The sequence below is a fragment of the Rhyacophila brunnea genome, unplaced genomic scaffold, assembly GCF_057557595.1.
Source record: "Rhyacophila brunnea isolate RB1 unplaced genomic scaffold, BYU_Rbru_1.0 scaffold_20, whole genome shotgun sequence".
Taxonomy (NCBI): Eukaryota; Metazoa; Arthropoda; class Insecta; order Trichoptera; family Rhyacophilidae; genus Rhyacophila; species Rhyacophila brunnea.
The window spans coordinates 17,225,629-17,252,386 of NW_028232860.1; the positions used below are offsets into that span (position 1 = coordinate 17,225,629).

At 35.3% G+C, this 26,758-nt stretch overlaps 2 protein-coding genes across 3 annotated transcripts in view; one reads left to right on the plus strand and one right to left on the minus strand.

Annotated features, from left to right (window-relative positions):
- mRpS5 (mitochondrial ribosomal protein S5) overlaps positions 1-26,758 on the plus strand; it is a 344,261-nt gene that overhangs the window by 32,272 nt on the left and 285,231 nt on the right. The window lies entirely within an intron of this gene.
- Positions 1-26,758, minus strand: part of Atg2 (Autophagy-related 2) — a 52,844-nt gene that overhangs the window by 12,010 nt on the left and 14,076 nt on the right. For both annotated transcript variants that reach the window (XM_085947893.1, XM_085947894.1), the window contains exons 11-31: positions 25,874-26,027; positions 25,099-25,314; positions 22,599-22,785; positions 22,368-22,465; positions 20,435-20,691; positions 19,979-20,102; positions 18,868-19,061; positions 18,058-18,257; positions 17,153-17,303; positions 16,722-16,912; positions 15,966-16,153; positions 15,025-15,256; positions 13,662-13,899; positions 11,234-11,341; positions 10,268-10,659; positions 9,251-9,450; positions 8,872-9,060; positions 7,919-8,132; positions 6,939-7,106; positions 6,031-6,193; positions 5,694-5,903 (exon numbers count right to left, since the gene is read on the minus strand). In XM_085947893.1, the coding sequence (XP_085804019.1) occupies positions 5,694-5,903; positions 6,031-6,193; positions 6,939-7,106; positions 7,919-8,132; positions 8,872-9,060; positions 9,251-9,450; positions 10,268-10,659; positions 11,234-11,341; positions 13,662-13,899; positions 15,025-15,256; positions 15,966-16,153; positions 16,722-16,912; positions 17,153-17,303; positions 18,058-18,257; positions 18,868-19,061; positions 19,979-20,102; positions 20,435-20,691; positions 22,368-22,465; positions 22,599-22,785; positions 25,099-25,314; positions 25,874-26,027 (4,074 nt within the window). The remainder of the gene's footprint in view (positions 1-5,693; positions 5,904-6,030; positions 6,194-6,938; positions 7,107-7,918; positions 8,133-8,871; positions 9,061-9,250; positions 9,451-10,267; positions 10,660-11,233; positions 11,342-13,661; positions 13,900-15,024; positions 15,257-15,965; positions 16,154-16,721; positions 16,913-17,152; positions 17,304-18,057; positions 18,258-18,867; positions 19,062-19,978; positions 20,103-20,434; positions 20,692-22,367; positions 22,466-22,598; positions 22,786-25,098; positions 25,315-25,873; positions 26,028-26,758) is intronic.

The following is a 26,758-nucleotide window of genomic DNA, read 5'->3' on the forward strand; positions in this document are numbered from 1 at the left end:
AATGATAAATATTTGTGAAAATTTACCAAATCAACATGTTTAACGTGAATATTTTCACACTAAAATGATAAATATTGTTAAGAAAATATACACAAACAGTTCATTCAGAAGTTATGACGTTTAAAAGATCCCGCGAGTTAACTCGTGCGTGGCACTGATCAGTTATGAGGTGATATCAGTTATAATCATTTATGAGGAATGGTTATAAGCCATTGGCACAACCAATTTGGTTTTTGACCTTGAGAACAAAATGTACTTTTTACACGGGACCAAACTCCACGGCTGCAGAGACGAATGCTTATACAAAATATGGCACAGTGGAATCGCCAGCAAGATCTGTAGGTATCATTATTTAGATGTAAGTATACATATTATTTTGAATTTCATAAAATTACACTTGTTCTGGGTGTCTCGCAATAGTAAACTATATTAGTAAATTAGATATATCTTGATGAACTATAAAATAGTGATGTAATAAAGACTTGTTGAAAATATATTAAGTATAATAAAATTTAGAAATTTAGCCTTTCTGGTTCTCTAATATTCATAGATCTACTGGTTCTGGGATCTACTATTTCTGGCAGTAGACAATTCATATAAAAGTGATATATCTTTTTTTCAATCCAAAATGTCTCGTCTTTTTTGATTAATTCTATTTTAACAGGAAAATTATGTCCCGTCCAAACTCCAAATAAACAGACATCTTTCTTAGTAATATGAAGCTGCCCCTGAATCTGGAAGTACCAATCGTGATTTTTATCTATTGCCATATTCCTGTCTTTATCTACTTTCTGTACAATAGCTTCATCTGCACTTATTCCAGCAGCTGAGAAAGGACATTTTATTTCAATAATTGTATCATCATCGCTGATGCCATCTGGCGTTGCACCGATAAAATCATACACATCATCGATAAACAATCCACATCTCTCAATCTTAATTCGTTCTTGTACACTAAGCTGTTGTAAAGCTATTGATTCATTTTCTTTACCATATTTTACCGCTTTCACGTTGGCTAATGATTGGCTATATAATAAACGTTTTACCAAAGGCCCAAATTTTGTATTTTCTCGCCGCTTACACACCTTTCCAAAAACAGAGGCAGTAAGAAGGTTTCGTCGCCTTTCTAGCCATTTTGCACATTCAGATTGTAATACAGTGCGTCTTTCTATATCCCTCCTCTCATAGTTTGTCAGTTTGAGTTTTTTCAAAAAAGTTTCTTTTAACAATTGATATTGATTTTTGTCCATATCAGGTTTTTGGCAACTCTCTCCATAATCTGGATTAGATAAAGAAACAGAATGTATTGGTTTTCGCCAAGATTTTCCTATTTTTTTTTTATTTTTTTTTCAACCTTCTTGATTCTAAGCGATTTATGAAGGCTTTTGGGCTATTTTTATAAACTTGTTTTTGAATTGTGCAATGTAACTTATTTGTATTAAATGCGATTACCGCCGCTGCACATCGTCCCATGTACGATTGTCTTTGAGAGTAGTTAATTCTCTTGCCGCCTACAAATTTTGCAATCATGTTATTAAAAGATTCTGAAATATTAGTAGAAAAATTATAAATTAAACTTTTTGAATTTAGCACCAAACGAGAATTATATATCATTAATTGAGAAAATAGACTGCATTCTTTTAATGCTGGTACATAATTTACATCAAGCATGTCCTCTGTATTTGGTTCATTTGTACAAAAATATGGTAGACAAGAAGTATGGTCTCCAAAAACATGGTGCGGTCCATTAATTAAATCTTTTTTCAAAGCGATAACCTTTTCTTCGAAAGTACTATCTTTTGGTTTTCTATACTTGATTGCGCACCTATGACGGCTTTCCGCAGACGTCTTTTTCTTGACGCAATGATTTTTCTTACATTCAAGGGATATCTTGTGTCTTTGGTTAATGCCTCTATTTTGCCACAATAATTTCTAATTAAATGGTTTTTACATTCAACTTTCTCGACAGTTACATTCGGATATGGGTGACAATCAAGATTTTTTTTGTATGTGCTGGAATCTCCATCAGCAATCAATTTTGAATAAATCAATCCATGTGTATTAATAGATTCTTTAAAGCCTTCTAATATTGCTGTAGATTCCATTCCAGCTGACAGACCGGTGTAATTTAAAAAGCATTTATGTTGTTGAGCAGGGATATTTTTAGCTTTGGCGCACAAATCGCAATATTTATTTTTCACTGACATGTACAAAATCTTTCCGGTTCTTTGACCAATGATCGTGGCAGCGCCAGATGCTGCGGAATAATTGCATCTGTATGAACGTTTCGACCAACAGCCGTCTGCAACAACTGATATCATGGGAATACCAGAAGAATCGACGTCACCATTTTCGATTGCAAGTTGTCGCTCTTCTTTCGCAGCGTTTTCCATACTCTTATTTTTGGTTTCTTCAAACCACTCGTACACCTTCTGTTGACTCTTTCTGTATGTTCTTGCTGTAATCGATGGTACATCAATTGCAGAACACATTTCTTCCAGATTTGAAAATCCACTGCCGATACTGATTATACTGGATACAAATGCGTCACACAGATTCATTTTGTTTTCGTTCATTTCAGTGGTATATAATTTTAATTTTTTACCACAAAGTTTACATTGGATAAAAAATGTACTACTAAAGTTTTCCCGATTTTCCCCAAAAATTTCTAAATGTGATAAATTACAATTAAATGGAGAATCATGGTGGCTAATTAATTGAAGTTGTTGGAAAAAATATGAAAAGTCTATAATTCTACGGCCTTCTACACGGAATTTAGGACTTGAATCTTCAATTTCATTTTCTATAATAAATTCTTCGTGTTCGTGTTCAAATGTGGGATGAAATTCTGGTTCAGGTAGTATGCTTTGAGGATTTCCATGCTCAGGCATAGTCTTCGGTAATATATCAATACTATAATACATTCAAAAATATTAGTTTAGTAGATAGTTAGATAGTTAACAGAAAACAAAATGTATAGCTGGTATTAATTATTGTACCAGATTATAATTTTTGTCACAGACACACTAATTTCGAATAAGACGTGGCACAAACATAATATAAAAAAATATAAGTACAAATGATCATTATACTTAATTGTGTGTATTAATAAGGGCTTGCGCAGACAGAGCGCGGTCAGGCGGTCTGCGTTCCGCGTTCGGAGTTCGGCGTTCTTTGCACTGTATGGACTTCATACTGTATGGGTACACAGCCGGCGGTCAGACCGCGCCGGTCAATTGGAACGCTAGAGTTCTTGAGTTCTATGCCCGGAATTACAAAGAACGCCGTACCTCCCGTCCAGTCCCGTCATAGGAATTTGAGCAGTCACACAACATAGAGCGAAACCACACGGGGGAGTGAGTACGCAACAGCGGTGCTTTCTCACTTCCACTCGCAGTCGGAATATAGCGGTCTCGCATTATGCAGCGCTTGTGTCAGTACAACGTTTGTAAACAAATGGAACGCTTATTGTTGACCGCCACCTGTCTGCTGTCCCTGAACGCTAGCGGTCAACGGTCGGTTGAACGCAGAACTCCGACCGCTCTCTGTCTGCGCAAGCCCTAAGTAATACGCAAAACTTCCTTTTGCAAGATAAATAAATATTGTGAACCAAAATTTTCTGTGAAATGTGGTTTTTTCAACTATGTATGATTATGTCAAATTATAAAATAATAATTTCAAACCTTTGTGTTTTTAATGTATTAGTATTTCCATCTTTTCTCCTACGTCTTTTTTTGGAACTTCCAGCCATCGGATAGTGAGTTCGTGGCATTTTTTGTAAGTACAATCGATATAAATAATTGTGATAATATTGTTAGGTACCTATGTCAAAAACCGAGGATGAAAATTTCGCATTCCCGCTGAAATAAATGACGTTCATAGTATTGCCAGGCTAAACTTTCGAAATTAAAGTTAGTTTTTAAAAAAAAATTTACATTGGAAAATATTATGTAAGTACAGGCATCCATTATTATGTTATTTGATGAAAGTATTCTTTAAAATCATCTGTATTATTATAATCTCGCAAATTCATAATTTAGTAAAAGTTAAATTTTCTGTAATATAAATATCAGTAGGTACCTAACCTAACCTAGGTAGATTCATAATTTGGCTAAGTAAAAAATATAGATATTTTTACTTCGCGATGTGTTTGAGGTGTTCTAAATTATGTAAGTATGTTTAATAACAAATGTGAAATTCGTAAAACCTCATGTGTATTATTTATTAAATAAAAATAGTAAAACTAATAGTAGATACAAATGGTGAAAAACTTCATTCAATTATTTACTAAAATATCAATCCAATAATATTTTAGTAGATATGGCAATACTGGACGACCTGATATATTTCACTGAAATAAAATAAAATCTATCACAATTTATAAAATACATACCTACTACAATCATAATTATTTTGAATGTAGAGGGAGATAGTTATAGAAAGGGACAGAAAACTGATTGCTATGTTGCAATATTAGGCAAAATAGATTGCAACAGTGTTAAAAATTATAATGTATGATTTAGTATGACATAACGTAGAATTGACGCAAATACAAATTTCTTCAGATTTTTTTTTGTTTTGTCCTCAAATGTCAAAATATGTTTTCCTTTTGAATAATTTGTCCGAATTTATGTTTGTATCACCTATTTTTGTGCTCAATTTGTAGCATTCACTTTTATAAACATATTTTTATACAATATTCGTGGATTGGCGTATTTTTTTGGTCATATGAAGTGAAAATAGCACCAGCTAAAGATTCCATACATCTAACGCCAAATTTGCAGGCGGTCTGACGTCCCATCGAGTTGGTCAAATATTTCGTGAAATGGTTGTTTTTAAAATGTATCTATTTAGTATTATAAATTTATATTTAACAAGATATTTCATCATTTATTCAATGATTAATGATAACCCTTTTGATACGTAGCTTTAGATTATTTGGAATGTCTATAATTATCGCATATTTTAATAACAAAATATCCAGTCGATTCCGTTAGATTTAGAGCCAACAGAAACTGCAAATATTATAATTATACTGAATATATTTTACTACATTATGTTTGATAACATTAAAACTATCTATAATAAACGGTTTGACATAATATTTAGTGGAAAAAACGGTTATCAACACAGTCCATTAATGTCACAAAAATATGGCCTCGTTGTCCATTATTACATTTCAAGGTTCCAAAGAATATTATTTTACGTCATAAAAATACTTTATGCAGTTATCAAATGTTTAACATAAATATTTGCCGATGAATAAGCTTCATAATTATATAAATAGTTTTTCTATAAATCTTACGTAAGATTCAGGCTTAACCTCCGAAAATACCAGAAAATAGCTGACATGGAACACCTTCCCCCTTAAATGTAAGAAATTTGCAACTCGGATGGGATAATTATTAGAAATAATTAGCAAGAGTCAGAGATGGATAAAAGCACTCACCCGGACATTGAAAAGTGTGAGGTCTGTATTTTAAAACAATATTAGTTCTATTGGTTTAATTAGTTTGTGTGTGGCGGTAATACATAATCAACAAATTCCTCATCCATCTTCACTTATTACATCAAATCAGACATGACATCAAGGCATGAAAGGTCCATCATGGTAGAACATAAAGTTGCTGATTTGTAATCAAACATTTCACTAGCTGTATCCCATGCAGAATAATGACATTGGCAGGTCTCACCGTTATCCCTGAGGGAGAGCGAGTCCTCACTCAGACAGTCGCTCGAGATCATGACGTTGTCGGGCTGCGAGAGGTTGCGGCGTGCGGTACGTGGTGGTGCTACACTCATGACGGGCGGTTGATGCGTGGGTGTGGAGTGTCGTGATGAACTCCCCCCTACGCTGTGGAGAGACTGATTCGAGCCAGAGTTCGCCGAGCTCATGCCACCGTCTGAAATCACATTATTAACTCGATGACTAATAGTTGAATAATATAGATATGTGTTTATATTACATTGGTTTTAGCTACATATGTACTAAAAAACAAGCTATCAGCTAAATTTGGATTTGATCTAAACCTTTGGCTGTATCTCCTTCACCGATGTTCCCGAAGAAGCTTATGAGAAAGAGCAGCGAGTCCTGGTCGATGTTGAAGCGGAGCGGCAACAGAGACACCTTCAGGCAGCACTCCTGCGCCAGAAGGTGGCGGTCGGGACGCACATGAACAGCCTTTATCACAACCTGCAAAAATAATAGTTCATACTCCATAACATACTGGGGTCAAACACAATGAGTTTGGAATACAACTGGAGTAATTCATATGAACTGTTTATGTTACAAGAAGTGTTAAAGAGATTGTATGATTGTTCAACTAAATATTCATTTAGGTTTGTAGCACTGATGCGAGGTGCTTTTATCTCTATCTATCTTTATCTTAAATAAATGTCAACAGAAAAATTTTAACTTGGTACAAATGAATCTGCAATGCGCAATAACTTTCAACTAGTATGATCATTACTCTTAGTAACCTTTTTTCAACTTCACATTCATATAAAATAATTATGCTCTATCTCCGTATTTAATACTAGAAAATATTTTTATTCTGTGCATAGTTTATGCGAATATCTCAAAATGATTAAGGGTGCATCCCTTAATAATTTTAATGCACACTTTGGCATCACATCCTGGAGCGGGCCCAATGCGATGTTCTACAGTCAGTAATTCCCAAACTTATTTAATTGGCGGAACCAACCTTGAAATATTTTGTAAAATCTCATGCCTGGATGACACATATTAAAGTCCGTAAATCCGCTTCAAGTTGTACTTTTATTAATTGACAAAACCACATTTTATTATAATATCTAAATTTAATGTTTCTTTTAACCATCATTTTAATTTGCATTTTTATCAATTTAAAAACTAACAATCTTTGTGGATTTAGAAAGAACAAAATGAATTGGTAAGAAAAATATATGTATAGTGTTACCATGTTGGCATGCTTCCTCATGGGCCTCTGCTCGGAAGTGTACTGATGCAGGAATTTGTTAATGAGACTGGAGGCAAGGCGGTCACGGATCTCCACCGATGACACGATGAGGACCTGCCGAGACGCTTGCGTACCGCCTGCTGGATACGTCTCGTGTTGGAATTGGACCTGAATAACATATCAAATGACTAACTTACTCACGTACTTATCAAAATATATACTGTGAATAAAAAATGTCGATTTTGCAACATTTTTAATGGTTGAATTGGTAGCCAGAGAAAAGTTTATATATATTACATAAGGCATTGCATTGAAACATGGCAACTACATATTTTATAGCCTTTCCATCATCTTAGGCAGCTATTGACAATTCGGTAATATGTATGTATGTAGTAGTTCTGTAATATACCTACAATATTCCAAACCGATAGAATTGTGTTTTACATGTTGTTTTACACAATAGATAAATTTATAACAGGGCTTCGAACCGCTATTTTTTTTCATTTCAGTTTTCGTTCCAGGTCAAAGAAAAAAATATAAATATACTTATCGGTTCGGTACCGGTTTTCGTTTGCATTAAAATTTTATTTTCTACCATAATTTAGAACATTTTATGATACTTGTATGATGGCCCGGCGCGCCACACTCCGTAACCAATGGTTATGCTGCACCGCACGGCCGTAGCCATAAATTTTTAAAATACTAAACTGAACAACAACTGTAGTGAGGGTGAGATCATGTTAACGTGCATGTTTGACCATGTAACGAACCGAAAAAACCGATAATTATTTTTTGGTTCAGTTCCAGTTTTCATACTGACAAAAATAACGGTTATTCCGGTTTTCGTTTCAGTTCCGGTTCAAGCCCCTGATTTATAGCCTGGCTTTGATCAATGAATCTTTTATGGGCTAAGAAGATTATGTGTCATGTAAAGCAATATTTCAATGGTCTATGATGAATACAATATGAAAATAGTGAACCTTGTTGAGTTGCAACTCAATGAGTACATCATGTCGCCTGGCCGGCCCTCCTCTCTGCCTCCAAGGCGGCTGGCGTGGACTGCCGGGGGTGCGCGGCACGGCCGAGGTGACGCTCTCGGACCCCTTGCTGTACCTCACACCCAACTGGTATTGCCCATAGTATGTGGACGGTGCCGAAGACGACTTTGGGAGTATTTTGTACGGGTCACATTCTCTATAAAGCATAACAAAGAAATGTGTTTAAATTGATCCGAATTCCATATTGATTGAGACGAAGATCCGAATTAGATATTACAGAGTAAATGCCAAATATTTATTTTCAATCTATATGACCAAATATTAGTGGAGGAACTAGCAATCTAACATTCAAACGGTTCTAGCTTTGAATGCAAACTGAAACTGCAACATGTAATATTTTCAATTACATTAAATGTGATAAAATCTAGGGCATGGGTATTTGTGATATTCTTCCAATCCTCTACACACTCCCACCCACCATCTTAATAGTATTAATGCAGAGGAAAATCTAAAAGTTATATCACATGAAAACATCTCAATTATTCAAAACCTGCAAAACGTTACACTCACACTTAGTATTACATTATTCATACAGTTTTCCAAATTGCTAAAGATAATGTATATATAATGGCTTCAGTTAAAAGTGGGAGGTGTTTTTCTACTAAAAGAGAAAAAATTGTTTTTAAAACAGAATAAATCAAGAAAGACTTAGAACTCACAACATACTGTAATTAGCAAATGTAAAATATACTGATAATTTCCTAAATGTCAATAAGAAGTTTAAAAAAGTTATTTCCAATCAAAAACAACACCGAATAGAACTCATTTTTCAATAAGGTAAGTTTCCAGTGCACCCTCAAAATTGCAATCCAAAAAATCACCGGCTGCTACTGATCAGAACATCATCTTATTTAATTAAAAAAATAACTCGGAACCTTCTCATAACAGTTGGGGAGTGCTTCTCATTTTGATCATCGATGGTGACCGTCTTCCTGTTAGGACCGAGAGAGCTGCTCCTGCTGGGCTGTTGTGAAGGGCTTCCTCCTTCGCCACCCGCTTCAACCTGCTTGAAGTCGTGACCCCCGTACATGTGCCAGATCACCGTCATCTCACAAAGAGTGTACCTGCATGCCAAAAGACAAAACTCTCGTGAAGCAAGTTATGCTGGCAGATTTAGCAGCATTCTAGTTTGCGGTTTAAAGAAGAGTAGAAGAAACAAGGTTAAAACTCTTAAGAGAAAGTTTTAAATTTCATTTTTACTTGATGTTGTTTTATTGGTTTCTTTCATGAATGAGAATTAGTGTAAAATAGTACCTCAATACAGCCATTGGAAAGTTCTTGGGCGGCTTAAGCAGGTCGGTCTTGCCGATTGGAATGGTGAAATGATTGTCGAGGACAGTGACAGGCTCCTCCACCAGCCAGCGAATCTCGGGCTCCGTCGATTGCGCCTCTTCATGGCGTGGGATAAAGCAGAACTCTTCATCCGTGTTCTCTCCGGAGCTCTTGTTATGCCCCTATAAATTATCAACAGAAACATCTATGCAGATAAGTTTGCAGCAATAATATTTCACTCATACATCTATCCAAATTAAGAAGGCAATTAGCTGGAATAAACATGCTGTCCCGTTTTAAAATTTCTTCACGCAATGATCAATAAGAATTTAGATATATACCATATGGTATCTAATATCAACATTTGTCAACACAATCTAATATTTTACAAGCGTCAGTGGTATTTTACTGATTTTTATTTGTAGTGTTCTGATAATGAACTCAATTAAGAAAAAACACGTTATTAAAAGACAGTGTCATGAATTGATATATGGATGTTCCATATGTCAAAGATATTACGTATATATAATGTTACATTTATGTCAAAAGATAGTGACAGCATGTCAGATTTAGCTAACTGACTTCTTACGGAGGACGCACTCAGTATATGTACAGTAAAAATTAATACAACCATGAACCAGTTCAGTAGACTCAAATCATGGTAATCAAAAACAAATAAGATTGTTTTTCAATGTTATGTAGAGTATACAGTACTGTATTAACACAATCGCTGCGTACCTTTTGATTAATTTTTAATTACAGCATTTAAATAACATGCTAATTGGATCGATCGGCTGCTTAACGGGGATACGGCAGCCGTGTCATCCGCGTCGAATGAGTTAATGATATTTTGTATACAAGCCTTAGTCTTGATAATGGTATGACAACCAATCTACTATTAAGCCGATCAGTAGAATTTAATATTGCTTTTTTTAGGCATGACGAAAAGGCATACAAGCAGTTAACAATAAAACAAACAGGACATGAATATTACTGTACCGGTTTAGTCTTAAACGCCATGATGTCCTCTGCTTTGGGCTGACTTCTTACAATATTAACCTCAACCGTGTCACTCTTGACGCTGAAGTCTCCCAATTCCTTGGCCACGACGGCCATGGGAGCCAGGGAATCCCCTTCAGACGTCAAAGAATTGTCCCTCTGGTGACCGTCCTCTGTACTAAACTCGTTTATCATGTCGTCACTGAGTATTTCATTCTTCTCGGCATCTTTACTTCCGGTAGCTTTGTCCTGTGCGAAGTTTCCTGATATATCAGTGGCGGATGAGTTCTTGGAAGTGTTGCGGAGGCTCTTGAGGGCTTTGGATTCATCGGGGAAGAAGAAAATCTCGACACCTTCGCCTGCCCCATTGTTTTTGTCATCTGGGTTCATATCTAAAAATTTCATCAAAATATCTTTTCAGGATCAGTCGTCAGCCATTCACCTAGACTAGCTCCTAGACTAGACACCTAGTGTAGAATACCTATTTATCATTACAAATATGTGTTGTTGGGTGTGAAATGTCAAATCGAAATCGAATTTAATTGTTTTATTATATATTATATTCTATGAATTTATGTAATCATGGTTTATTTTGGCAATATCTGCACATAGAATCATATATGTAATTAACTAATTGGGCGAATCAGAAATCATAGTGGAATTTCATAGTAGAAGTGTGAAGTTCTCTTCAAATGAACCTTTAAAGCGAAGTCATTTGTAGCTAACTTAATTAATAGACCAAATATCCTTTCTTGCTACAATTTCATACATTTAGGCTCCATCTCAATAGACAAAGGTTAGTTTCAACATCTTTGGTTATAAATAACATAATATACACAAAAGGCCGGTCTATATCATACTTTTATACTGTAAAAATATTTTATGTTCAAATAGGATATTTGAGAAGATAGTTTGTAATACGTAAAATGTAAATTTTAAATTTGTTTTTTCAATCAATAATGTTACCATCAGAATTGAGGCTCTCCTTCATGGCTTCAGCCATCAGGTCGTTGACCTGTTGAACTTGGCTCTGTGACAGATCTCGGATCTCTTCTGGTGGCCGATCCACAACACCTGTAAAATAAAAAATATTTTTACAAATTTTGACAAAATTTATCAAGAAATTAAACATAGCGTTAACGTAGCATTCAAAGCTAATAATAATCTAGGATTAAACTTAAAAAATAGTAAAGATAAAATCAACAAACTGGAGAAAAGCGGAGTTTATAAAATAACATGTGGCACATGTAGTCTATGCTACATTGGTCAATCTGGCAGGTCAATAAAAACTCGTTGTGAAGAGCACCTCCGGTCTTTTAGGAATGGTAAAACAGATTCTCAGTTTGCTAAACATTTGATATCAAACTCGCATAGCATCAGTAACAATGAAACGCCACAATGTTTGCATATATGTAATAAAGGTCTAAAATTAAATTTACTTGAACAGTTGGAAATTAATCGCGAATTATCCAAAAGTAATCACATAATTAATGAAAATTTGGTAATGTATTCGTCGCCACTATTAAATATAATCTAAACACACGATTAAGACAATTATACTAATAATATTTTAATTGATTAATAATGTCAATAAATAACCATCGAACACTGTAATTTTGACCAATTTTGAAAATTTCGATATCCATTTTAAAAAACCCACTTAGGGTTTTCAAAGTATTAATAATATTACAATTAATAATAATGTAAAAAATTCATAATATTGCTGGAACGAATAAGAAAATGTATTCTGTCTCTATCTATACACGTATAGTATTTAACTCTTTTACTCCCAGCTGATTTAGCCTAGCATATGCGAAAACTCCCAAGCGTTTTTTGACAAAAAATCGTCGATTTAGTTTTTTTTAAATAACTAATTCTACACATGTTTTAAAAATTTGAAACTTTTTTTGTGTGTTCTCAATGGTGTATAAAGCAATAATAAGTAATAATATTGATAGTTTACATCAATAAAACAAAAGAAAAAAATAATGTATCAATATTTATTTAGAAATGAATGGATAAAACTATGTTTGAACAACAAAACAAGTGTGACAACATTTTTTTATTTATAATTGATATATCAAATTTTATAACATAATCTATCCTTATGTAGTAACAGAAAAAAAAATAAACATATTATTATTTCTCTATGAAATAGAATTTTTATAAAGTAATCAAAAAAAATCGTATAGTGTCAAGGTATTCAAGAATATTATTCAATTCACGAAATCGCAAGAGAATTCGATACAGTATCGATGACTAACTGATATGGAATGAAGTAATTTCAAAAAATAAGTCTCAAAGCACTAAATCATTTATAATAATATTTATATTCATGTATTTTTTCACCATCTTACCAAAAATACAGTGGCATCCATTGTTAGTTCAAAAATTACAAAATTCATTTTGTAATGTGATATATGAATCATAAAACAACTAAAAGAAATATCAGAATTTAAAATGTGTCATAAAAATATTGTTTTATTATTTTTATGACCCTCTTTGGTCTCAAGTTCGACAGCAGAGCAATTATTATGACTTGTGAGTTATTAGGGTATGGCATAATTATAAACAATGCCAACACTAAAATAAATGTTACTCACCACCCAACACACAGTGAATATAATGCTTCGTCTACATGAGACGAAATATGACGGGAAAAAATTTGGAATAAATCGTAAATTTGGTTCCAAACTTTCGGCCGATGGATCGGCCCAGATGGAGTTTTCGCATAGGTATGGTGGGCCGAAATATCGACCCCATGGGAGTAAAAGGGTTAAGAAAAGGCAAACGGCCTATCTGAATAGTCTTGATAATGGTGTTACAACCGAAATAGCTATCGACAAACCTTTTTAAAAAAACCTGTAGAATTTAATATTAATTATATTTTCATTTCTTGTCAGGTATCCCAGTATTTATCGACACTGAAAACCAGTTTGAAAAATCAGACAATACCAATATATTCGGTATTGACAATGGAAATAAAATGTATTAATTAACGTCATAAAAGGCTTAACCGGACTATAATTTTCGAACGGATTACACAATGTCTGGTTAACTTCCGTCGCCCTTCATTGTCCATGGTGACCAGCAATGACAAATGCTATAAAATATTAATATTTTAATTTTACATAATATATTATATTTATTGGTAGATACTTCTGTTTTTTCCAATTATTTTACGAATACCAGTATTACTACTGCTATTCAATAGGAAATACCGAAATACCGGTATTGATATTTTCACCCTCACTCGTATGACCTGGTTACATCTATAGGCTGGTATTCATCATTAGAATCTAAGAAAGTATTCGTGGGCCTGCGGTGGAAGCGACAAAGCGCGGTAAGTATTAGGAGGTTACAAATATTATTCCTGACTGGAGTGTACACATACCAATCAATAAATCTTCATCAGCGGACGTGGCATTGTCTCTCTCAGTGGAATTGGCGTACGAGCTATCAGGCTGGCCCGAATCGGAAGCAGCGTCTTGTGCCAGCGGCCCCGCGAGGTCTCCGTCACCCGCCAGGTAGTCCACAAGGCGGCACAGTGCGGCAAACGAATCAGAGCACGTTCTGATGTGAACCGCATTGTTTGAAGCGCGCAAATCCACACGCGGCGCAGTTGTTACATTCTGAAATTCATCACACATTTTACGTATACAGTCAAACTTGGTTATTACGATCATGGAAATAGCGAGATCTCGGATGTAATGAGGAAACATTCGTTGACATTTTAGTTTATGATTTTCTCCATACATTTATTCACTTTTATAACGCGCTACTTCTCGGGTATAGCGAGCAAAACTGTTAATGGTCGATCGTTTAAAACCAACATTTTCGACCCTAAGCAATAAAATCCAACCGGGCAGATAACTAAACTAATGCCGCCGGGATCGGATTACGTTTATGACACTAGTTAAGTGTCTAAGTAGGTACCAAATTGGTGTTTTCGCCGACAACATTGAAAAAGTATCGCATATGGTTGAAATTGCATGTAAAAAATCCATGCCTTGTGAAGTCAGTAGGTACCTACCAGCGCCGGCGGCTCATACAATACACAACTTCTTTTGTAGTTTATGAATGCCATGCTTGTTTCGGGGATTTTTACGATGGTTTTCAGATTTTTTATGTTCTATGCTTAAATAGAACGTGGCGTGAAAATTTTTACGAGCAAATTCAGTCGGTCCCATCTTCCTCGTAATAACCAAGTTCGACTGTATTAATATTTTAAATAGTTCAGCCCCGGTTTATTAGTATATAGCTACACACTGGCTGGAGTGATTTTTTGACTAATCATCATTCATCATCGAAAATGCAGACTCGCACTGGTAAGGAAAGTTGAAAAACTATGTTAAATTAAAAGCACTTTCTTCAATTAGACTACTTTTCAAAGTCCATTAATGATTATTATGCCTAATTCTAATCAATAGCATCTGTTTTTAAACAATATTTTGTTCACATACATAATATTATGTATCTTGGTCTAAGCTAGGCATTAGAATTGATTCAACAAATTACTTTTCCACTAAAGCCAATTGCCAATATTGATAATTTGAATTTGATAAAAACATATCGAGTTTTTTTTTTGTAACTATACTTTTTGTTAAATTCAGGCGGACCCCAAAAATTTCTTAGCAGTGGACTGCGTTCAACGTCTTGTCCAGACCAGCTCAACATGAATACTTTTTGTACAATATGGATGTCATATCCGCAGACCTCACTTTTAAGGTCCTCTTAATGACAGTAATGAAACAAACCTTATCATTAAGCCTCAGTGACAGCTCAAACAATCCGAGATCAAGGACGCACACATAGTCCCTCTTGAGGTTGACAGAAGAGTGGCTGTCGGCGGTGACCTCCTCCGATAGAAAGAGGGCACACTCTTCAGCGATGAAACGAAGGTTTGACGCATTTGTCTGCGCGATGACGTTACTCGATACGCTGAAGCTGCCCATTGTTATAATGGTCGAAAGCGGAAGGTGCATCGGTCTGAAAACAATTATTAACAAATTAATAATAGGGACAACTGTTTTTTTTTGTTTTCATTCTCATATAGTAGATATTATTCATGATATGAACAATATAAAAATACTGACAAAAAACACAAACATTTTATTTTCACTGGCACCCTCAATTTTATTTATCGATGAGACTTACATAACATTTAGTAGTCACTATCAAATCCGAGAAACACGCTGTCGTACTGAATTTTATGTTAATTCTATGATTTACTGGTTTCAAGTTGTAAACCCATCCCATCATTAGGCACAAAACTGTTCAAACACCCAATCAAACACAATCAAAGATGTTGAAGAAAACCTTATTTAGTTATTAATTATACACTAAACACCCATCTCTGTATGCTGTAAAACTATTGGACATCCAAAAAGAGTATGTATCTGAGATGATATTGACTCAATCAAATTACATAATAATATGTTCATTTTCAATCAATTCGATTTTTTCACAATATACAAAAATGAGCTTACAACATCTGTGCACTAATCTGCCTATATTATATTAAACGCTTTTTTACGAGGAATTGGCACTACTCATTTGCCCTCTATTAAATCCTTACACTGGATCAAACAAATGCCAGATGTAGAAATTACACCCATATCTTCCGAAGCGAGCAGTTTGGCAACTAGTACACCGTGGGAATTCGTTAAATTACACAAATTAATTATAATTTATTTACCTATAGTCGACAGCGCAGTCCCATAGATGCACATGCAACTCAGTAACGACGGTGCTGGGTTCGTAGCCGGCCACGGGATAGTCGAGAACATCAAACACGTCCATGAGCTGATTCAGCCAGCTGTGCTGGGAAGCTGTCATCCAGTGGCGGAGAGTGGCGGTCCAGATACCCGCCGCAACTCGTATCGTCTGCAATATGTAATCAGTCAATTAACAAAGCCCTCCATACATATTATAATTCTACAAAACTAATCCAAGAGTTACACAGTCCTGTGAATACATTCAATAAATAATCAGGGACTGAGGATTGAATAGGGGTGAAGCAAGGTATTTTAGCGCCCATGGCGGTATCTATGCACATTTGCTACCAACCTATAAATAGGTACAAGTTTGATGGTGTCTGGTTATGAATAAAATAATACAGATTTAATAACTAATAAAAGTATTTTCAAAAATGTACAACCTTCTAAAACTGAAAAAAGTTCAAGATCCCCAATTTTTTTTGTTGGTATAAAAATCATACTTAATTATAAAGGAATACACTAAATACAGGAAAGACACTGAATTTTCAATACATACAATTAACCTGACGAAAGACTGAACATTCGATAAAATATAGTCGTCAATATAATATTTAGTAATTATTCATAAACACATTTTTTTAAAGATAATAAACACCAAAAAGATTTGCACAAATAGACATCTATAACAACTCTACTGTAATGGATACAATAACATTCATCTCGAATTGATTTACCTTAAAGCATGGATAATCCTTATTCGGTTTCACACTGACGGCAACACTCAAAAAGTCCCTCCCGTTACTGGGAGCGTTGTCTTTGACACTCACGCCGCTGCTAGATGGATAGACGGTGCTCTTCAAATGCTCCGGGAGAGTACATCCATACAATCTGAGAGGCATTTTCTCCGTAGGAATAGGAATAAGACCTAAAACAATTGTCAATATTTCATCGTCATTGAGGTTGCATATTTTACATTGTAGGGTTCAATTTTACTATGGTTAATTAACAAAGCATAGAGATCAACGGTTTTGCCTGTTTTAACACAATAATCACAATTATTATAAAAGAATAATTGTCATTAGGTACCCCTATTGAAGTATCTACTGAATTGAATAAATTATTTCTTCCTAGGGATGATAGCAAGAGGGAATGCAGAAATACTTACCACAGTGATAAAGCTGTGCGGTGGACGCCTGAACAGAAACGAGAGCAGATCGTCTGTCCCCGCCGACTCCCCCCACGTGACAGATTCCAAGATCGGACACCACGATGACCAGCTCACCTTGTTGCACTGGGAGTACATGGTTCAGGGAATCCTACACAAATACATATCAGACACATGAGCAATGAATCAATATTTATGCTTAATGACGGAACATTTATAGACTTTCTATGTGTAGAATTATCTTTAGGAGAAAATTAGGTTAGATAATTTTTTATTTACCCCGGGGATCCGCAGGACAAAGTTTGAATATCACATCAGTATACCATTAAATGCGCAGAAACTGCATATTTTCCACAGTGATAAGATGGAAGCAGGAATTTAGACATACATTTATTATGTCTTTGTACTCAGCAAAGTAGATTGCCAACCACGTGGTAATGATGTCCAAATGTATAATTTTAATTGTAAAATAGAATAATTTTTGAATTAATAAACACAGCGAAACAAAAATCATACTAGTGTAGACAAAGGTGTCACCTGACGGTGAATATTAGGTTTAAATCGATTGGACCCTCATGGTCAGCAAGACGGGTGAGAGAACAAAGACCTTGATAAACTGGATTTAGGAAGCGATTTTATGTGCATAAGTCTGCGAGATCTCAACCAATCAGGAGCTTTACATGGTACTGTGGTAAACCACTCATTTGTATAATAAACAACACAAATTAAGAACTTAACTATAAGATCAGAAATTGGGTTAATATTCAAAATGTCAAGTAATTGGTTTGACTGGCAGATAATAACGAGATGTACTACAATTCAGTCGAGTACCTTGTATGGAATAAAGCAAGATTAAGGCAAAAAAAGAATTATAGAATATATTATGGAAATGTCGATCAACTTACCCGAACAGGCGTATATGTGGTGAGCAGGCCTTTTTTAATTTGCAAGTGAAAGCAGATATTGTTCATTCGTCCTAATCGCTCCTTTCTGTCGACGGATTTATGCATACTCTTGGAGCGGTAGTTCTGTCTCGCTCTCTGGTCGTACACCGAGTAATAAACATTGCTGTCGGTCGAAGATGATGAAGATTCAGAATCAGAATCTAAAATATTTCAAGGAATATAAATGATTAAATGGAATGATTTAAAAACCATGATTGTATGATTGACTTTGTATGGAGGTATTATCACAAATGTGGGTATTCAAAGTAAATACCAGCAAAAAACGGGTTGTAAAAAGACCTTTGAAGGTTTTATAGGTGAAGCATCGGTATATCATTATTTAGAAAGCCTCGAAAGATTAATTGTTCTGGCCAAATGTGCCTAGTAAAAGAGGCAAAGGGCGAGCATCGATAAGGTGAAGTGAACAAGAGACCACAAGGCTTGCAGAGGATATAGAAAACTGGATAAGGCTGATCCAGAATATCACAGTACCAATTCACAATCCTGTCGTGATGGTTATGACGAGGAAGAGAGATAATATTTCATGCAATTGACATGTCGAGTAAATCTAATATTATGTTAGCTGTTTAACAGAATTGCATTGTGTATTTTGCTAAAAATAAACTGCAAAATGAAGACATGCACTGAATTAAATCATTAGTCTTATTCATTTTTTTTCAGCTTCACTTTATATTTAGGCTCTGTCTATATAGAGAAGGTAATCTTCAAAGTCGTTGGGTAAAGCAACAGGTAATATAACATGTAACCTACTGTAGTTAATGCCACTCTTGCACATAGAGAAGGCAGGATAAATGGACTCGCGCATGTCGAATCCAGCCAGGAGCGAGGCGGGGTCCAACGAAGCGGGAACGGCCGTGCGATGCACACTCTTGGGGGCTGACGGCTCCCACAACAGGAGGTCTGAGTTGATGCGATTGTACAGAATCTCATATAGGTGCTTGGAACTGGAACATACAATCTGTTGTAAAATGCTTGCGGTAGTGAATGAACTCATATATGCAATATGATCAAGCACAAGCAGAAGCTAATGAACATAGATCATAATTATTCATGACACATCAGGTATAGTGGAAAACTCACAACTTGCATTCAAATTTATAATCATACTACAATGCTTTCCTCAATTATAATACATCTTCATGAATGCTAGACAGTGACCGTAAAGTGTTGCCAATTGTCATTTAAAACGCCATATTACGCCAGACGGGGTTAAAAATAAGATAGTTGGGAGTGATTGTCCATCCTCCTTTTTTCATGTCTTCTCCTATCAGAGGTCGGCCACTGTCAGGCTCTATCATCTGTTACTTTGAACAGTTTGGTGGAGCAGCACTTGTACTAATCACGGAAGTTCTTAAGCCATGAAATGTGGTATTATCCTTTTTTCCCATTTGTCATACTTAGCCAAGTTGGGCAATGCTGCACTTTTGTCCTCTCATATTGTGGCCGAGGTACTGTAGTTTTCTGGTTTTGATACCACGCAGAACTTTTCAAATGGAATGGATTCATTGAGGATGTCAATATTTATGAATAGAATATGAATGGGAGAAGATAACAGCAAACCATACGCAGTCTCGGGTCTAAATTAAAAGTCTCGATTGATAAGGAGGCATATTTTTATTTATTGAGACTGGTTCCATTTCTCATTAACCCATGTTCCAAAATATAGATATATTGTCAGTATAGAAAATTAAAGACAATGCCGGGAACACGAATCCTACATCTGGAGATGTTGGATATCTCGCGCAGTCCGGCAGAGCATATTATCCAAAAGATAACCAACACAGCGTCATAGACTGTTTGAAACCAGACAACATCGGAATAGGAATCCTACATGCCAGACAAATACTTCTACTTTACATACCCCAATTGTAGACTGACGACTGGCAAATTGCACTGAATCTGTAGAAGAGAATTCTTGATGGAGAATTCAACAAATTCAGCCATCTCAGCAGAGTCTCCGGGAATAACAAGTTCCTCTGCGTCGTCTGAAATTAAAACAGAAATAGTTAAGCCAATCTCGCAGTACATTGCTGATACATAATAAATTAGTTAATACTGCTAGGAAATGCTGGGTCACAACAAAAAATACACATCCCGATCCCACAACCGACCATCAAATGCCATGACACAAAAAACACAATGATGACTAACATAATCGTGATGAGTATTGCCGAAATGACACCTTATTTATTCATTTTCATTTCATATAAATATTTTGCATGATTACATAATTGCTATGAACAAAGAGAAAACAACATGTTAACTGAAATATTAATAATTATAACAATATATAATATAATTAGGTACATAAATGTACCTTCATCATCTTTGGCATGCGGAGTGTCACTCTCATGCACCATCTTCTTGGAACTGAAGGGTCCCGGTCTTCCGCCAGAGCACCCACCGGCCGGCGACTTAAGCCTGTCCATCAGCATTGCGGTGGACTGACCCATCACCGTGGCCTTGCCCCCGCCGCTCTTGTACCTCAGGTTCATCCCTGTTCCTTCGCCGTCGCTCGAGGAGTCCAGGAGCCCGCCAGACAAAAAGGGAGTAGGGAGCACCGTGATTGACACACTGAAAAAATAATTACACTTTAATTAGACTTTTTTTGATCGCAGACACATTAATGTATGGCGATATTGCTAAGAAATTGAGCACTTTGAAGACAATGAGCCCCGCCCCGCTTCAAAATTCACACAGGAGCCCCTAAATTCCAAAATGACGGAGAAAATAAGTTGTTTTTCCAATCTCAAGATGATAATATTATGAGAGTAGAGGTTGTATTAACAGTTTGTTTTTTGTTTTTACGGGAAATGGATGTTAGCCACTTGCTCAACCTATTAGGTCCATACTCTGGGTCCAAACACACATTGAAATATAGAATCTGATTTTTTGTCAGACCCGGGATTCGAATCCGGGACCCATGATATTATAGGCCGACACATTACCCACTCGGCTATTGTGGCGATCACTATTATAACCATCATGATTTAATTGATTTTCAGTTTGGACATATATTTTATGGTGCTGAATACTAATTTGAAGTTATATTTGACATTTTGTAGGTAGAGCCCCATGGAATACCAAGATAGCGGCGAAAAAATCTGATTCGATCAATGACATTATTAATGGACAATGCACTCAATACAGTACCTAGCAAGTAAATTCACGCACAACAACATTCGCACATGTATAGGTAGACGTCACGCAATTTCCATTATGCGATATCTGGCATTGGGAATTTATAGCAATATCACCTTTATTGTAATGGCGTTAGAACAGTGTTTCTAGTATCAATGTTCATTTGAGCGAACCTGTTCGAACCGAACTGTTCGGCAGACCCAACAAAAATCATCGGGAATTTATAGCAATATCACCTTTATTGTAATGGCGTTAGAACAGATTATGCCATTCGGCAGACCCGACAAAAAAGTGAGTGTCATTTTTATTCCCAGATGCTTCGTCCATATTAATGTCATTGGATTCGATTGATTTTTTTTTATACTTAATACTTAATTACAGTCGAACTTGGTTATTACGAGGAAGATGGGACCGACTAAATTTGCTCGTTACAAGCATTACTCGTTATATCGTTATATAAAAATTTTCGCACTACATTCTATTTATGAATAGAACATAAAAAATCTGAAAAGCATCATAAAAATCCCCGAAACAAGCATGGCATTCATAAACTATAAAAGAAGTTGTTTATTGTATGAGCCGCCGGCGCTGGTAGGTACCTACTGACATCACAAAGCATGGACTTTTTACATGCAATTTCAACCATATGCGTGAATACTTTTTCAATATTGTCGGCGAAAACACCAATTAGGTACCTACTTAGACACTTAACTAGTGTCATAAACGTAATCCGACCCTGGCGGCATCCTGTCCAATCGGATTTTATTGCTTAGGGTCGAAATGTTTTTAAACGATCGACACATTAACAGTATTTTAGCTCAGTGTATCCGATAAGTTGCTCATTATAACAATGAATAAATGTATGGAGAAAATCATAAGCCAAAATGTCAACGTTACACCCGAGATCTCGCTATGTCCGAGATCCTAATAACCGAGTTCAACTGTATATTATTAAATGTATGAAAAAAAAAATTTAAACTTTACTTTATAATAGTATCCTACCAAATTTTTTTTATATAAAAGTGAACAAATTAAATAAACCCATTAAAATAGCATTTTTTTTTGTAACAGCGATACACGAGCATAATGCATTAGGGTAGGTCTGTTACCTAGGCCAGTCGGTCGACGAGGTCGGAAATTCGGAGTTGACACTTCCTTCATCAGCACTGGCGCATCCTATATGGATTTCATTATCACCTTCCGATTCCTTGAATGAAAAAATCGTCTTAATTAGTTATGAAACATTTTCTAGTGTGTAAAAGGAAAAGGTTGATAAGTCTAAAATCACACTTAAACAATGCTCATTGGTTAGTCAACTTTGTGCAATATAAAACACTCACCACGTAGTAGAGATCTAACTTCCTGCACTGGACCTTGATGGAAGCGGTTTCCTTGGCACTGGTCTTGGAAATAGAAGTGAGGGAGGCGTGGCGAAGGTCTCCCACTAGGAAGTCCGCTCGAACTGAGCGCTTCCACCAGGGACAGCGCGACATGTCATGGGCCGGCCGGAGATCAGCCACAGGGAACCTATAATAACAAGGATTAAATTAAATGCGGTAGCATTAGTAGTGTTGCCAACTGTCGTTGAGAAAAACATGCCAGCATGGTATGGAAACAAGCTAGGTATTTGGCAGGAAAAAGTGCTAGATTTTGAGAAAATAAAATTTCAATACCTTTTTTTGCTGATCGAAAAAAAAAGTGCAAACATTGAAAAAATGGGTATACGTGTAAAAATCACACCATATTTTTCCAGAAACTCTTTTCAAAATTGACAAATATAATTAATTAACCTACAATAAGTAATAATTAGGTAAGACTAGAGAGTGCAATCCCCGATAATCGTCAATCCAATGCCACATGCCAAAGCACCAATGACATTATTTATGGATAACGCACTCAGTACAATAGCTAGCAAGTAAATTCGCGCATAGCGACATTCGCATATGTATAGGTAGACGTCACACAATTTCCATTATGCGATATCACGCATCGGGAATTTAAAGCAATATCACCTCTATTGTAATGGCGTTAGAACAGTGTTTTTAGTGTCAATGTTCATTTTAGCGAACCCATTCGGCAGACCCGACAAAAAGCATCAGGAATTTATAGCAATATCACCTTTATTGTAAATGGCGTTTGAACAGATTATGCCATTCGGCAGACCCGACAAAAAAATGAGTGTCATTTTTTTCCAGATGCTTCGTCCATATTAATGTCATTGCTAAGCACACATTAAATTATAATATCTGATACAGATTAGGTAATAGGTAATATATCGCTATAACGCAATGAATACTCCAATTGTTTCATTGTGTTGTTTTATTTCTCAAATACCGACCTACCTTTATTAAATATCTGAATAAACTAAAAATCTAGCTTATTTTCAGCACATTTAAAGCTGTTGAAGGCATCAACAAATGCCAATAAAAACGCCATAACCTAAATGCGTTTTTTGCAAGCTAGCTGCCTATCGCAAAATGCTACATCTGGCAAGAAAAACGCTAAGTTAGCAACGCTGGGCATCAGAAGGTAGTAGGTGGAGCAACAGCATTATACTCCACTATACTATAACATAGGTAACAATAGTACAGGATGACGAGAGTGAAATCTAATATGGCGATAATTTAGCAGCAAACATCTGAAGCTGTAACTATTCTGTTTGCCATTATCCATCTCATTAGAGTTATAGCAGTATAATATAGTAAATAGGTTTAGGTACAAGACAAACATATTTTATGTTCAAAATGGTAGATGTATGCAGAAATAAATTAGATAATCAATCCATTCGTAATAAATTTAAATTTCAGGGTTTACCTTAGCAATATCTACATTAATTAATAATAAATTTTTCATGGAATCGACTGTTTGAGTAAATCTAACCTGTGTTCAAATGCTTACAGTTTTTGAAAGATGCGGGCGAGATGCAATAATGTGAAGTTTGCTACAGATGAATTCTTGTTATCCTCAACATCTTTGACAATAACCTAATTTGTTTCAACTAAGGAGTGATAAAATAATACATATGTACAGTGTTAAATGTACATTAACCCATTGGAGACAATCGGGGCCAATTTGACGCCGCTGTTGACCAAGTGATTCTGGACAAGACAAATTTAAATTGAATTGTTTCACAAGTTTTGAATAAAATATTAAAATTAATCATATAATACAAAAGTTGTAGCTGTTTTAGTAAACTCTTGTACAATTTACTACAAAATTAAATCTAGCTGTTGGTCCAAAATTTTTCCCATTTTAATCTGTCTTCAATGGGTTAAGGCAAAATGTAAATTGGGCATATTGAATTTTTTTTTATTAAAAATTATACAAATTGATTCGGAGCATATTATGTCAACGTGTTCCTTCACCTTAACGAGAATGTTTCTTTTCTCTTGAACTGTCTTTGCTGGGACAATATTTTTTGTAAACAAAAAACAACAACTTATACAATTGCATTCTGTAACCTTGTTCTTGGGCACCACAAACATGGCTATAAATAGAAGCGTACACATGCACACATGCCTCTGGAATTCATTTCAATGATTAAATTGTATTTCTAATATTAATTGAATTTTGAATATTTCAGATGTGATTGCGGGAATTAAAAACATAAAACCTGGAATTAAATATATGAAAAAGAAACGGGACTGTATAAACTAGACATAAATAGCGAAAAAACATGAATTCCGGGGTTCCATTGTATTATCAATCTAATGATGCTTGATGAAAATTGATTGAAATTAGTAGATATTATATTGTATCTACATGTATGAGAAGGGTGTATATTTATGATAATATGGACGCTAGAAATTTCAATAGTGACACAATATGCACACAACCTACCTCAATTTGATCCTGAGTAGCGGACAAGAGAATTTGAGTTCGCAATAGTGATCTGAAAGGGCAGAGTCTCTGTCGGAGTAATAATCACGAGCAGTTTGCGAAGGGTCTTCGCAGAAACCGCCAGATTTTCCGCACAGAGGCTGCGGGTTGAGCAGGGCGCACATCCGGTCCACTATCGAGATGTCCACCTCCAGCGTGCACGGTTCCAAAGTTGTACTGTAAAAAAAATTTACGCTTAAACCTAATACATATATAGAATATATAGATCTACATACATTTGCCCGCAGGTAAACAAATAAAATTATAAAAACTGTTTCCATACATTTTTATATTTCACCACATATGGAAACATGTGAAAACATACTGATAGACAAGTATATGTCGAGATGTTTCACATGTAGCACCGTCGAGTGGTCTCGAGGAGTTTTATCTTATTTGATTAATCCTTTCAATGCGGACAGTACACCTGTTGTGCCTTCATTATTTGCCCATTCGATATAATTAGCATGTTATTTAAATGTGGTAATTAAATGCTCCGCGGTCAACAAGTTAAACAATAATTGGAGATGTGGACATGTGTTGAATTTCAAATAAATAGTCATGTAGGAATATAAATTTACAAACAATTATAATTAATAACCAAAATAACTTTATTTTTTATGCTAATTACGTTTTTTTTGTTAGTCCTTTCAAAAACGTAAAATCGGGGTTACATTGTAGGTAGTGATTTTGTTGAGTTGTATATACTAAAATGAAATATTAAGTCATAACATACCTGATTTCTGTTCTTGGGTAAGCGTATTTCTTCTCCCCGCCAATTTTCATAGCCTTTTGTGTATTTTTAAAGGAAATCTTAATATCGGGCGCCTTGCAGAGAGGGTTCGACATGTATCCAGCCATGTTTTCAAATTCCTTCGATAATTTCTCATCTGAAATATAGAAACATTTTACAACACACTATAGTGTACGCGGGTACAGTCAATAATATTAATGCTTGGAACAGTTGACATAATAGCATGTAAATTATTTACACAGAAACCGACCAACCACAAAATCAGTATGCCGAACATTCAACAGACCCATTTTTTTATTTTATTAAACAAGACATATATATTATAATATTATGTATATTACATATCCATGTATTCTTTTTAACACTACAACAGGCCATGAGGGCCAATGGTAGTAGTGTAGTGAAACAGCAGTGTAATTAATAAGAAGAGAACCCTAAGAGAACATCCAGGTTCACCCATATTCCCTTCTTGAGGGTCTTCCCAAAAGGTTACCCTCAGGTAGTATCACGCAACCTGAGAACTAGTTACACCACTGTTAGTATTTTGTCCCGAAAATGCGGGAGTTTTGAAATACATAAAATTAAAGAAATAATGCATCGGAACATCACAGTGGTAATAATATGTAATTATATCTGGGTAGGAAGACTATATGTAATAGTCATTATGGTGTAGTACAAGAAATTGAACGATATTAAAGGTTATAAAAAAATATATTGATTTTGTTGTCGAAAACTTCCCATAAATAATATAATAATTACCTAATTATATTGAAATTATCATTCATAAGCAAGATTTAATTTTACCATTCATCTATGTACTAAGCATTACTACCTACATATTGACAACGTTTATAGTTTATGGTCTTT